Source organism: Halyomorpha halys, unplaced genomic scaffold, assembly GCF_000696795.3.
Source record: "Halyomorpha halys isolate HHAL.00 unplaced genomic scaffold, Hhal_1.1 Scaffold1825.1, whole genome shotgun sequence".
In the NCBI taxonomy this organism is placed as follows: domain Eukaryota; kingdom Metazoa; phylum Arthropoda; class Insecta; order Hemiptera; family Pentatomidae; genus Halyomorpha; species Halyomorpha halys.
The window spans coordinates 71,091-86,205 of NW_027114140.1; the positions used below are offsets into that span (position 1 = coordinate 71,091).

Here is a 15,115-nt window from a genome sequence, read left to right on the forward strand (position 1 = left end):
AAAGGAAAAAATCTAGTAATATAATTACAATATATTTTTTTTTAACTGATCAAGTAAAATATTTTATGAAAATTCATATTTGAGGGTTAATGAACCTGACTTTCTTTTTATGAAAGAAAAAATTTTTTTTCTATTTGTGGGAAGTGAATTTTGGTTATTGTGATTTTTTTAAATATTTAAAAAATCTATAAAATTATTGTCAAATGATAATATAAAAAATTTCTAAAATTACATAGAATATTTTTTTCATGAACCATGAGAAGAACCCTCCAACATTTGTCTAATATTTGTTGACCTATTATAACCAAAAAAGGTTACGTTGAAATTGTTGATTCCAGGTGGGTAGCCTCTCCTTGTTAGTGGTATTGGTACTTGTTATAAATTTATTTATTCTTCATAATTCTAGTAAACATGCTCAATTTTTTACCATGAAGCATTTGTGTAAAATAAAATAGCTTACTTATTTTGTAATTATGCATTTGAATTAATCATTTTTCTTTCACTTACCAATTTATAAAATATAGAGTAAAGAGTGTACAGCAATCATGCGTTTTTTAAGTAATTACATATTTTAAGCTCTCTTTTAATATTTTATGAAAATTTGTATTTAAGGATTTTTCAGAGCACTAAAAATGAATCTGACTATCTTTTTATGATAGAAATTTTGTTTTATCTCCTTATGGAAAGCGAATTTTGGTTTTGGTATAAATAACCAAGTCTTGCAAAACGGTCTATGTATAGAGAACTGTCTAAATCACAAATCAAAAAATCAAAAAAAAAAAAATGAACAAAACAAAAAAGACATATTTAAGGAACACATAAGGGGGAGCCACGAAAGGCAAATTAACAATCTAAAGCATAACAAATGAAAAAATATTAAATGCAGAAACAATGCCAAAGCAAAAGAACACAAAACAAGGTAAAAAATAACATAGGAGAGAGGCTAAAAAAAGAACGACAAAACAGAAAAGACCAGCACACAACAGAACAGCTAAGGTCGTCACCGTAGGGTACGTCCTCATAGGTTACGTGCTAATAGTGTGAGTATTGATTGGGAGAGTATAAAAACGAAGAAAGCAAAACCGAACAAAAAAAAGGCAAACAAAAATAACAAAAAGAAAATCCTCAATCAGCTCATCGCAAGTCAGAACATCAAAAAGAAAAACAGCAACAAAACACTCACAAAACAAACACTCACAAAACAACTAAGGCACGCTCAAATACAAAAAACTACAATAAAAAAAAAGAAAAAAAAAAACAACAACAAGAAGTGGTAGGAAAAAAGATAAAAAAAAAGCTCAGAAAAAAAACCACGAGCACCCATCAAGCAAACAACAAACAACACCACAAAAAAGACAGCTCACAATCCTATACTTATAACATTTAACATCGTAAAACATTTTACATTTAACACAACACCATGAACACCCCTATTATATCATCAATTTTATACTTTTTATATAATTTTCTCGGAAGTGCCTCTTTATATAATCTATTTTTCCACATTTTTTCGATATTCTCAAAAATGCTCAAACGATTTTGATTAAACCCGCCATATCAATGTACAATTAAATGGTCTTTAATATCAGCAAGATCTAATCCTCATTGAAATAGTCTGATAGGGCTTAAATAACAAATTTTCAAAACGGTTTTCTCTAAAATACTTTTAATTTTGTTTATTTTAATAAAATAAACAGTTCTCATTCTTAGCAATAGCAAATAATGGACGAATTCAAAATACTAAAGAATTCTCTAATAACTAAAAGACAGGAGTTTGAATTGGAAAAAGCATAATTTTTTTTTTATTAAACTGTCGTATTCTTGTCAGTAACAAAGTTAATATTAGTTATTTTCACCTCAAGGAACCCTAAAATACAAATTTTTATAGTGAGTGAAAGATGTGTTATAATTACCAAACATTTTTCTCATTTGAAATAATTATTCCACATTGTTAGTAACAAAAATCTGAAAAATTGTTGAGTACAAAATAATTTGACAATTAACAAAAGGAGAAAAAAAGAAAAATATTTTTCCAAGTTTAGAACAAATTAATGTAAATAACTATAGTAATATTATGACTTTGACGTTGAATGTCAAAAAAATTGGTCCAGTAGTTCTGGAGATTTTTCTTGGTTCATTATTAAAAATAATAAACCAAACAATTTGATAAATAAAATTATTAAAATAAATATTTTTTTATCATGATTATTACAAAGAAAAGAAAAAAAAATATATAAAAGCAATGCTGTAACTAATAATTTCGCTTTAATCAGCAGCTGGAATGAATCTTCAAAATTACTCTTGACCAAGACATGATCTAACGACTCAGATACAAACCCAATTTTTTTTTTCATAATTAAGATAAATAAATATATCCACATAAAAGCTCAAACTCACTCACACATCTAATAAATTTAAATACTTTTTTATGTTAAAATCAACGAATATATAATTTTCTATTATGTTCTAAAGTTAATAAAAATCATAATAAACAAGTTAAAAAACTACCTTGATTATTTCCTAAAGGGTCATCCAGAAGACATAGAAGAATGTTGTTATAAAGTATGAAATACTTGAAAGATGCGGCATTAGCATGGCTGTATTTCAATAGAACCGATTCGTCAACGAGGCTAGAAACAGACTCAGGTCCACACGGTGTAGGGAAGTAGCCAGCCTATGAAATAGAAAATTTTATTTAATAAATTAAATGTGTAAAAAAATATTGAAAACATTTTTATGGAAACAATGGTTTCTATTAAGTTAAACATTGGTTTCAAATGGCAAAAATAATCATGTAAATAAAGTTAAAAATAAAAATTTATTACATGCTCGAGGACGATCGTAAGAAGAGCTTCAGCAGCATCTCTCACCCTCATCGAAACAGGCTTCAGTTCTTTTTCGTCTTTCATCCTAATAGGTTCATCCCTTCTCTTACCCTGGTTACAAAAAAATAAAATAAAATAAATAAATAATAAAACTATGGTTATAAAATATCCTTTATAATAATATAAAAAGATATTTTTAATTATTGAAAATAGAACTAGTAAATGTGTTGTGAATTATAGTACAATGGCATGATAGAGTTTTGTGGAGAATCTAACCAATGGTGAAACACCAATAACATTTCTAGACTTGAAGGTCTCTAGGTCATCTTCTTTTCAGACACCTCAGAGGTTTATTAGGGATTAGAGAGGAAGCGAAGTTACAAGGAAAAAAGTGGGTTTGGGTGCTTAAACAGTTTCTTTATTTGTGACAGGGTAAAAAGTAAGGATTGAATACAAGAGGACTTTGGTTTTAGTGGACTCCCTAAGTTCAACTCCATTTATCCAAATAGGTCTTATTATAGCCATATAAATGAGTACTTTTTAAGTAATTAGAAGTTTAGACTGTTTGTGTCTTTAGTGTTGTAATAGTCGGAATCAACGAGCTGTGTCCTGTTTTTTTCATTCTTGTATGATGATTTTAAGTTAATCGTTTATTTGTATTTAGTCGAGGATAGTAGATCTGTTCGATAGGTATAAGTGGAGTATTATTAAATACTGTAGGGAGGGAAGTCATAGAATTATAGCAAAGGATAAAGGTGATTTGATGGGATTTTTAAGAATTTACTTTAATCCTGCAGTTTTGACACCAATGTTCAAGGATTTTGTTGTGACTGGAGAGTTTGGGATACAAATGATCGGTCATCATTCACTGATATATCATACGTGTGTCATCAGCATATTTTGTGAGGACAGTATTGGAATGTTAGCTGTATAAACTATGTAAAGGATAGGACCGAGGAGACTACCCTGGGTTAGAAAAAAAAATCATATTTAATATTAACTCTTAATTATTATGAGGGCATAAGCTGCTAAACTCTCTATATCTATACAGGAAAAATTATTAAGAAAACAGTAAAAACCAATACTATCATTTGTAATGAAAAAGAAAACTGTTTAAAAAATATATAAAAATTATTGACCATAACTGAATATGAAGAAGATAATCAGGGTTTAGTAAAAAAAGAACATAAAATAGTTAATAACTATTTTTTTAGCTTTTTGACCGCACCCCCAACTATCTCCTTCATGTTCATATAATGTTTTATAGACCAAAATATGGTATTTAAGACTGGAAGTATGAACTTTTGGAATATTTCTGGGGTTAGATAAAACTTAAATTTATAATAAATAATTTTAATTACTGACAGATCAGTATTCTCACGTTCTCACTCCATGTATAAATATGTTGGTAAATAGTGACATTATATATTGGAACAATAATACACTATTCGGTCAGGCAATGCATAAACTTGAAAAGGAAAAAGTTTTATTACTTGATGTGGATAGTTTTCTAGTAGTCTGTTCACTGCATGAATAGTTTTGCAACAAGTATTAATTTTTAAGCATAAAAACATAAAGAAAGGGGTCAGCTTAGATAAATTTAAGCTCTATATTCAAACTGTAAACATATGTTAATAATAATAACATTGTCGTGTTGATGTAAAAAGATTAAACTAACACGTTTTGCAGCTCACGCCCTTATATAATAAACAATGTTCCATTTTAATGAAATAATTTAAAAAATAACCTGTGACTTTGAACCAGAAATACCGAGCTCAATAACTTCTAAAACGTTATAAAGACAGTTCCTATTCTGAAGAAGCGTTGGCTGCGATAGAATCCAAGCACTGACTGTCGTATAAGCTGCGACAATCGATGAGTGGAGGTCTTTGGAGTGGGATTGCGGAGGGCGCCAAGCCTGGTAGACAATGTAATCGCAGACCCACTTCATCCCTCTTTCCCATTCAACTCTTTCTAAAAGCGAATACAATTTTTTTTTAATGTACTGTTAAGATATTTGTATATTCATAGAGATAATAGAAATATTAAAAACAAAAATTGTAACCACAAAAAAAACATCAACATATAAACAAAATTGGAAAATGTTAAGAAAAATTAGGGTTAATTCTCAACAGATCAATGGATTATTATATAATAATTATAATTTATTAAAAATAAATGAATGGAAATTCAATAGTTTCTATTATTTTCAGATCTAAAATATATCTTTGAAGAAGACAAGGTTTAAATGAAAAAATTAAATATTAAATAGATATGAGAATTTTATTTGGGATATATAGCATTATTGACTCTTATCTCAGGGCGGGTTTTCCAGACAATCAGAACACAAAGACACTTAAATAAATTAATGGCTACTTTTACAAATATAATTAAATCCTAGTTAGAGCAAACTAACCAATTATATATATGCTTCATTGATGAATGATGGTTCTCGATTTCTTTGTTGTAAAGATGCTACCACTGACAGCAGACAAAGGCTTGGTCCTCTTCTAACTTCCAGGATACGTCCAATCCACTGGCGATCCAAACAAAGAGTCCTTTCTCTTCCTTTTATTATACAATCTTGGATGACTGGTGATTCTTGATTTCTTCTTTCTAAATAACTATCACTGACAGTAGACAAAACCCTTTGACCACCCGGTCTGCACCATCAGCATCCAGGAGAAGTCATCCCCTCGGCCTAAGCAACAAGTGTTCCAACAACCAAGTCTCCAATGTTCCTTTCCTAGATGCCTCTTCCCCTTGCCTAGATGTTTGATCTCAACATTGACTGTAGCACAACGGTTTTTAGTTTTTGCTTATGATTTTCTTTATGTATATTTTTCCTTAATACTTATTATCGACTTCTATTTTTTCTTAAATTTATTGCAAATACAATTATGATACATAATAAAAAAAGTTGGTAAAATTGTAATTTATCTTCTCAACATAACAGCAATTCAACGGACTTCAGAAGGACACGCGCCATCATCTTTAATCTTTTGAACGTCTTTTCATTCCATATTTGACTGATGAAAATTAGTTAGCTTGCTTTTTGGTTCAACAAATGAATAATATTGAACTTTGATACATAAAAATCTATACATTAAAAACAACTATTTATTAAAAAAGAGGATATTACAATACAAATTACTCCATATTTCATAGACAGTGATGCTATAGACTAAACTATAGGCGGAAACCATTTTTATATAACACAAACTTTTAGCAATGCCATTATCTTACCTATTCCTTTTATTCCAGTGTTAGCAAGGCCACAAAGAAGCTCCAACGCAGCAAGCGAAATACTCAGATCGCTCTTCCAGGAAGAAATGAGCCGATGGCAAACAAGATACGTGGCTCTTATAAATAAACTATTTGCTGTATCTGTTGAACAGAAAATAAAAAAAATTAATTATTGAACCTATTGAAGTAATAAGATTTGTTGTTTATTCAGCCATTGAGTGTATTAAACAAAACTAAAATACCGTGAGGAAGTAAATAAACTCCTTACAATAATCATTAAATGAACTTCTCATAAAAATAGTACACAGCATACATATGGTTTATTGACCAAACAAAAATACTTAATATATATATTTATAAAATCAATTGTTTTCAAAGGGAAAATTTATTTGATTTGATTAAGTAATAGTTTAAGTTCATTTTATGTTTACTTAGATTTACAATTTTTTTTTTTAGCAGTAGCTTTTTGTAATTTCTCTTATTTCAAAATTTAAATAATTCTTTTTATTTATTAAATTTCAATTTAAATATTTTCCTTTCTTTTAATTTTTTTCTCTATTTTCTTATTTTTTCCTTTAAAATTATTGCTTGTGCAGTGCTCAAATGACCAGTAATATTTGAAATAGGCTCACAGATATTTGCGATTGTATTTTATAACATTGCTCCCTTCAACAATACCTAAGCTAACACGCTGATAGTTTGAGAATAATTAAATATTAGATATTGACTAACCTCCAGCTTGAGATGACGCTGCTGTCGGATACTGGAATACATCCTCGCTTAGAATTTTTTCTACAGCCGCCGTATCTTGCACCATTACCAATAGTCCACCTGCGTTTATTCAGGTTTATAATAAAAAAATAAAATTATGATTGAAACTTCAAAGCCTTGATTGTATTGTACTAATTTATATAATTCTAATGCTATTTTTTTTTTAAAAGTAATTATGTATTATAAAATATATATTAAGTTTGAGATACTAAACATAAAAAAAACTAAGACAAAATTAGTACTATTTACCTAAAAGTAAATGAGTATTGTGGGGATCTGTTTCTACTTGAAGAGCATTTATGAGTAGATTCATAATCCTTGGCTTCAGCTGTCCGAACGTAATTTGTGGACGATCCGCTCCACCACTTATGAGCTCTTTGATTACGAGATTCTTGATATGTCATAAAACAAAAATATAATGAATATTATCACAGAAATAAATTTAAAAGTAATAAATAACTGTAAGTTTGAATATTTACAGAAAAATGGAGGGGCAGTGCGAGCATAGACAGAAGGAGATGAATGGATGCTCTTCTCAGTTCGGTCATAGACACTGAAGTGGATCTGTGTTTATGGAAAAAATATTTAAAATCAATAAATCGATTCAATTAATTCAAAAAATTTCATTAGTTCATCTTTGGATTGACCTCACATGCACAGTTCCTTATAAATTTATAACAAACAGTTCAGTTTAGAGTTCTGGATGAATTATTATTTGTATCCATTACTTTACTAGAGTTCAAAAACATCTAAAACGAAAACAACATGAACTATGAGTAGCTAACCTACCAAAACAACAAAAATTGTATGGAGCTAATCTGGGATGTTTCCTGACATTTACCATTTTGGCAGACTTATTAACAGACTGTCAGCCCTGTTAAATGATATTGTTTTAACATGCTAAAAGAAGGAAATATTTCTTCATTTAACATGTTAAACCAAAGATCATGAATACCCCTTATATCTGATTTGAAGTATGACTTATTCACGCGAAGTATACCAACGCCAAATCTGCTAAAGTACCATCCTTTTTGTCACGCCTTGTGCCAAACGTCGGAGGTCCCAAAGAAAGTAGCCGAAGGCTTCTTGCTACTGTTGTGCCCTCCATTATGTTATATGCAGCCCCGATTTGGAAAGAAGCGATGGTTACCAAATCATATAGGAGACATATGGTTTCAATTTATCGCAGAGTTTGTTTAAGGACAATTAGCGCTTTTCGAACTGTTTCCTATGAAGCGGTTTGCATGATAGTCCGACTGACGCCTGTGGAACTCCTTGTTGAAGAAAGAAGCAGGCACTATGGACGATGCTTACACGCTTCCAGAGAAGAAGAGCGAAAAATAACCATCGACCAGTGGCAGGAGCATTGGGAGGCTGCAGATTCCGGGAGGTGGACTCACAGGTTAATCCCCAATGTGAGCAAGTGGTATGGTCGCCAGCATGGTGAGGTGGATTTTTACATAACCCAATTTTTGACCGGACAAGGATGCTTTAGAGCCTATCGCACAACACCGCAGAATGCCCTGGATGTCCGACTGTCGAGGAAACCGCGGAGCACGTGTTTTTCACTTGCATTCGCTTTGCAGCAGAAAGAAGTGAATTGGAGAGTGTGTGGAAGACATCACACCAGAGAACGTGGTGAGCTATACGCTGCTCTCAGACCAGCATTGGAACACAGTGAAGAGATTGACCACAGTCGTCCTCAAGAGGTTGAGAGAGGAAGAGAGGGCTAAAAGATGTTACTAGCATGGAAACGTGAAAACCATGCGAAGAAAGCGAGGAGGCACTCAGCCATTTCCCTCCATGAAGTAATGCCTAGCGGCAGTCCTGTGGAGAGGAATGAACAGGTGTTGGGCGGAGGTTTTAGGGGGTAAAAATCCCACACACGGATAGGTACGGGCCTATCCGTGTCTTCTGAAGATTTCCACTGGCCATCGTAAAAAAAAAGTTTGACTTAAGACCTTACTACACATGTGCCTGATGATAGTAATGTTTGCATTACACATATGCAACTTATTACTAACTTGTTAAAACAATCCAATTATCATAAAGACATGTAACATAATGCATATTTACAGTTTAAAAATCATAAATGGTTCAAAGGACTAACGAAATTTTACAGATTATTATTTAACACACAAATTTATTTTAAATTTAAGCATTCATAAAGAATACTAACTAATTATGATTCAATAAAAGTGAATGTTTGGTAATTATTTACTTTCACATCTCCAAAAAGGCGGGAACAATTACATCTTAACCAGACTGTATGTTGATAACCCGAAGGTACCCGAATGTGATCGATTCCCAAACGTTCTTTTAAAAATGAATTACTCGCCCATTCAACAGGGAACTTTTCCCTCTAGGGGGAAATTCAAGGGGGGAATGGTTAGTAGCTCTTGATAAATTATCCTAGATAAGTTGAAAATCAGATAAAAATTATAGGGAAATTTAATGTAATATGTATATGAATTCTTTTTGAAAAACAATTAAAACATTTAAGTTATATTACCTATTAAATAAATATAAAATAAATGCTTCATATCTATTTTCTGGTTATAGAGACCAATGATGCTACAAATATATATCTAATATTTTTCTTTTGCAATATGTATTCTAATATTAAATACATAATACTGAAGATTTGCAGACAGTAGAGTTTCATAGTCAAAAAAAGTACAAGGATCTGTGAGCAATATCGGTCGTAAACATCAAAGATTTATTAAATATCGATATTTATGATTTAGAAGAAGTAAATAAGGTGTGAACTGTAGCCGAAAAATTTTGTATATTATAAACTAAACTTATATAACCAAAGCGGGAAAAAAGTTAGCATGAAGGGAAAGAAATTTTCCCTCTTTAAAGGCAGTTAATTTTATAAACTAAACTATACACTTATTAAAGTACAGTCTGGTCAAGAAGTAATTGTTCTCATCTTTTTTGGAGGAGCGATAGTAAATAATTACTGAATTTTTTAATAAATAGAAAAATTACAAAATAATTTTTGAATACCATTGATATTCATATATAAAATATTTGGTACTTAATTATAAATTATTGAGTAAATAATAAACAATATCACTTCAAAACCAAAATATAATTTACAAACTGTTAAGACTGTTGGATGTTGAAATAAATGAGAGAGAGAGAGATAAAAATTAACTAATCCAGAATGGTTTTAGCTATGTTCTGTAACTAGATCTTTCATATGATCAGCATAAAATATAAAAATATTGTTTAACACGGAAACAAAAAACTTTTTAAAGCCTAAAAAACTAAAAACTGAACAAAAAAGTAAAATAAATTTTTGAAAATATTACTTTAGAAGAAGGTCTGAGTCGGGAAGTACTCTTTCCAATGCCTCCAGGATATGTGGGACCATGATCTGGATGCCATCTAGATCCAACCTCAGCAGGTCAGAGCAATTCAGCAAAATACTCGCCAGAGGTTCCTCCACTTCTCTTCTCTGCAATAGGAGAAAATGAAATTTATTTACTATACTGTAAACCAGGATTACTTTAAGACTAGACGTTTTTTTGGTACAAGAGTTGAATTTTCATACTGGAGGGGTAAAACATTGTTATATGGAGAATAAAGTAAAGTCTCATGAAAGGCTGTCATAGAGCAGGAGCCCAAACAAAAAAAAAATACTATTGCTCTTTTTTAGTAAATAGTATATTTTGATGTATAAAGGGTTTTGATATGTTTTATTTTATGTATAATTTTAATATTGTTAATTGTTATTTTAAAACAAAAAGCAAGCTAACCAGTTTTCTTTGTCTAAAAGAAATACGTTGTTTTCAAAACAAGAAAGATGGCGGTGTACGTCCTTCCAAAGTGTTTGTTGGGTTGTTTGTGTTAAGATGGACTGAAGTTTTTCCACCTTTGTTGTTTCTATACAGTAATTATAGAAAAAGAAAAATCAAACATGAAATAGAAAAACATAACAATTGTCAATAGACTGTTTGCATCACAAACCATGGCAAGTAAAGCGGATCGATTGTAACAAAATCGATTATTTTGGATTGATCAGTAAACATCGAAGATAGCGTAGAGGAGATGGGCATTCTGAGTTTGGATTGCCTGGTGAGAGGATGTACTTCGGCTGGAAGTGGGAAAGCTTGGAAGCCATTGTTAGAAGAGAGGCAACTTGCCAAGCAAGAGGAGGAAGCCATTTTGGACGCTAAGACAAGAACAATAAAAACAAAGAAGATTGTGAAATTGGTTAGTTTTGTTATAACTAAATTTGAATACATTGTAAAATAGATATTAATTAATTAAAGTTAATAGTAAAAGTGTTTGTATTCTGATTGCCTAGGAACAATACGCCCTGAGATTAAGAGTCTTTTTATATAATAAAATTATATTAACTATTTGATATTAAAATTCTTAATTTGAACCCAAAGTATCTTTGATATTTGAAAATAGTTAAAAAACGATTAAAATTCTTTTTTATTTTACTTTTTAATATTTTAAAATTATTACAGTATGTATCAAAAATAAAAAAGTTTTAATATTTTATTTGAGTAAAAATGTGTTAACTCTTAGTATTTATAAGAAATTAAATTTTTTTTTTGGTCATTTCTGACATACGAGAGGGAGGGGGATTATCTGCAGGAGACCACACTATTCTAACCATGATGGGGGGTCAAGTTTTTATTTTGTGGGATTGCCACACAAATAAAAGTCAATCTCCCATGGCGGATTTAATAAAACAAAAAACAGCTACACTCTAAGCAGTCTACAACAAAGCAAAATGTTGCTCCAACTAGACACGGTCATTCTAAGGAACACAAGAATCTATACAGGACACAGTAAACTCAATTGATACATGTTCAACCTCAAGCTTACAGGATTACCCAGGTGTAGATTCTGCATCACTGAGGATGAAATCACATATTACATTGTCTGCTGGTATTTGAGTCAAACAAGTTTGCGCTGTTTGGTATGGATAGCATAGCGAACCCAAAACAATACAAACTGATCACTAAGGATAGGATTTTTATGTGCTAAAAAAATCCAAAATATGTACATAAATATGTGCTAATAAATTGTCAAATATTAAAAAAAAAAAATGTAAATAATATGTATTTATAAATTTGGTATTATTAAACAATATAAATTACTAATTAATTAGTAATTTTATAACTTAACTGAATAACCAAACTCAACTTGGAAGCGCAATCCTTTGACTTTGATTTAATTTTAGGTATGCTAAAATAATGTTAAAACACAATCAAAAACAACTTAACTCGAAAAGGTCAAAATGCTGACTGGGGAGTGAAACAAGACTCAGATGAGAAGGGACCATAGGAAGGGGGGAAACAGAGAAATGGATTAAGGAGTAAACAAACAAATTATAGGAAAATGCTACAGGAATAAGACCCTTGCTCTTTTTAATTGATTCTGAGAAATTCTCGATGTAATTCTGTGTGAAAATTTATTATTGCCACTGCTTTTAATTTGTGTTCAAAGATGAAGATATAGAATTTTTACGCACTATTTATGATAAATGATAAATTTCTCCTTTATGTTTCTTGCGTTCTCTTGAATTTTACGAAGAATATTTTCAAAATAACAAATATTTCAGAAAATATGTGATTTACAACAAAATATGTAAAAAAGGCCAAATATTTAAAAATATGTGAAATAAAAATAGCTTCTTTTGGCCAGAAATGTCTTGAAACATCTTTAGTTAGTAAGTAATCGCAGATATCATGGTTAGGTAAAAATATGTGAAAACATAAAAATCCTATTCTTACTGATCACTTTATTAACTTTATTGAGATTTTTATCTCAAATTTTTAGAATAAAAGCTCATAAAGGTGGTGAACAACAGACCTCGGTGCATTAAACCAATAATAAAACATGGTTTATAAAAAAGGAAGCACTACATAAAGGGTCATTATTCCTTATCAAAATGAAGCATAATAATATACTTTTATTCACTGTAAACTTTTTTTTTTTTTTAGTAGCATTCAGAACAAATAAACAGGATTCTGAAATAACATAATGGAAAGAATCGAAACGATACCACATCAATTTAAATTACCTCGTTCATCTTGAGACCATGAAGCAAGACAAGATAAAACCTTGCATAGTAGACTGGAAGAATTTCTTCTCCAGTTTTCTTCGAACAAAATATCCTACAAAGAGTTGCTAAAGCCATCGCTCTTCCAGCTTGATATTTACTAGTGTCTTCAGTAGGTTCCGGAGGGTTGCTACTCACAGATCCACTCCTCCGACCAACTCCTTCCCCTGAAAACAAGCAAAACATTAAATATATATTTTAGGAATACTATAAAATAGGTTATAAAAATTTTTTTATGCACAGCATAAGATCTGTTTAAATTTCAGTAAAAAACCTACAAGCCAAAGTTATTCCTAAAAATATAGGTCACCATTGTCATTATCTTTAATTCAGCCATAATTTGATAATTTGGTAATGATACTAACTATTTCTTCCTGTTTAGGGTAAAAACTCCTCATATCCTGATTTGACATTCTCACTGTTTTCGAGGAACAGGCAGCAACTTTTTTGACAGAATTTATCGAGGAGGCATATCACATTTTTTGATAGCCTCCAGTACTGTATGAACCCCTTATTCAGGACACTGACACCAACAGGACAGCCACAAGGGTGGCACACACACATTAACAGCCTGAGTCAACACTGAGGACTACTAGCTGACTCAAACAACCTGGTGAGCCCCGTCAACACTAGACTGATAACGATTATTTCCGTAATTTCCACCTGAAATAACCTATTCCTCAGCACCCTCTTCAAATGCATTCCCAATGCAGAAAAAGAGGTCCCCTCAGCCTGTTTTCCTATCATGTCCTGATATCAACCCCACACACCCAGGGGGCTTAAAAAAAATAACTTGTTATATTTTATTTGACTCTCTCAGCGAATTGAAAACTTAAATTCTGAACAGTTAGAAAAACTATGAACTAGACGGTGAGTTGATAACTTGAAGCCTGAACAGTTAGAAAAGAAAAGGAAGCACATTATATTTCTATTAATTACACTATAATTAAAAAATAATACAATCTGAACTACAGTTATACAATTAAATGAACAGTTGTATAATTTGTAAAACAGGGGTTGGTCCGATGTTAGGTGGACAGGGAGTACCCCTTCTGTACTAAAAGAAAAGTTTTTAGTTCTAAGCTTGACCAGTTTTGCGCTGCGACCATTAGGCGCGCAACCTTTCAGCGAACAGGTTGGTTTTCATTCTTCTTTTTTGTTTTCTTTCCCCTTTCTTTATTTTACTCTTTCCCCTTATTTTACTTTTATCTTATTTTACTCTTTCCCCTTATTTTACTTTTATCTTAATTTACTCTTTCCCCTTATTTTCTCCACTTTTATTCCTTTTCCCTGCCCGCGTTATAAGTTTTGTACACTATACTTATAATTTACCTCTTTATCATCTATTATTGTTACATATATTTTCTTCCTCTCAATTTTCATTTTCTTTTCATATTTAAATTTTAAATTAATAATAACTAATATGTTCATACTTCTTTGCATTATATAACTTTAATTTTATTTCATTTCCTTAAGTAAGTTATTGTACCCGCTTTTTCAATTACCTATGTCTACATTTTATTTCCCGCTTCTCTCATCACTTAATTTTATTAATTCTATTTTGTAAAACTATTCATTGTATGTGTAAAATTATTTTGTTTATACTTTCTTTTATATTTTTTATTTTTCTATACTTACTGTGGTTGTTATCTTGTTTTGTTTTTAGCCCTGAAGAAGGCTAGAAACTCTAGCCGAAACGTCGGCACATTAAAATAAATTAGTCATACTTATTTGTGTTTCATTGACCGCACCCCCAACCATCTTCTCCTCATTTATCATCCACGGTCAACTATCTCTCATAATTAAAAGAAAAGTATTTCTTACATGTATTTTACAAAAAGTATTTCATAAAGAAAGTAAAAAGAACAGATAAAAAATAAAAATAAAATAAATCATTAAAATTAAACAAGTAAATTAATAAAGCAAGTATCCATACAACTAGCAGTCCAAATCAAAGTTTTTACTAAGTTACAAATAAAAATTATCTGAAAATAATATTCAAATAACCTCAACTAAACTAATACTAGATACTAGAGTTGGGCAACTATGAAACTAATAGCTAATGTTGCCATGGATACGATATCTATTTATCAATGGTTCATTCATGAATAAGGGTCGTATCCATGACAACTTTAGCTATAGCTAATATTGCCATGGATACGATATTTACTTATCAATGGTT

The 15,115-nt window shown here is 30.7% G+C and overlaps 1 protein-coding gene across 6 annotated transcripts in view; it reads right to left on the reverse strand.

The window, feature by feature from the left end:
* Positions 1-15,115, reverse strand: part of LOC106690689 (ral GTPase-activating protein subunit beta) — a 48,938-nt gene that overhangs the window by 26,805 nt on the left and 7,018 nt on the right. For all 6 annotated transcript variants that reach the window (XM_067051387.1, XM_067051385.1, XM_014436200.3 and 3 more), the window contains 9 exons: positions 12,895-13,100; positions 10,163-10,308; positions 7,322-7,406; positions 7,092-7,233; positions 6,804-6,902; positions 6,072-6,212; positions 4,573-4,799; positions 2,826-2,936; positions 2,509-2,674 (listed from right to left, as the gene is read on the reverse strand). In XM_067051387.1, the coding sequence (XP_066907488.1) occupies positions 2,509-2,674; positions 2,826-2,936; positions 4,573-4,799; positions 6,072-6,212; positions 6,804-6,902; positions 7,092-7,233; positions 7,322-7,406; positions 10,163-10,308; positions 12,895-13,100 (1,323 nt within the window). The remainder of the gene's footprint in view (positions 1-2,508; positions 2,675-2,825; positions 2,937-4,572; positions 4,800-6,071; positions 6,213-6,803; positions 6,903-7,091; positions 7,234-7,321; positions 7,407-10,162; positions 10,309-12,894; positions 13,101-15,115) is intronic.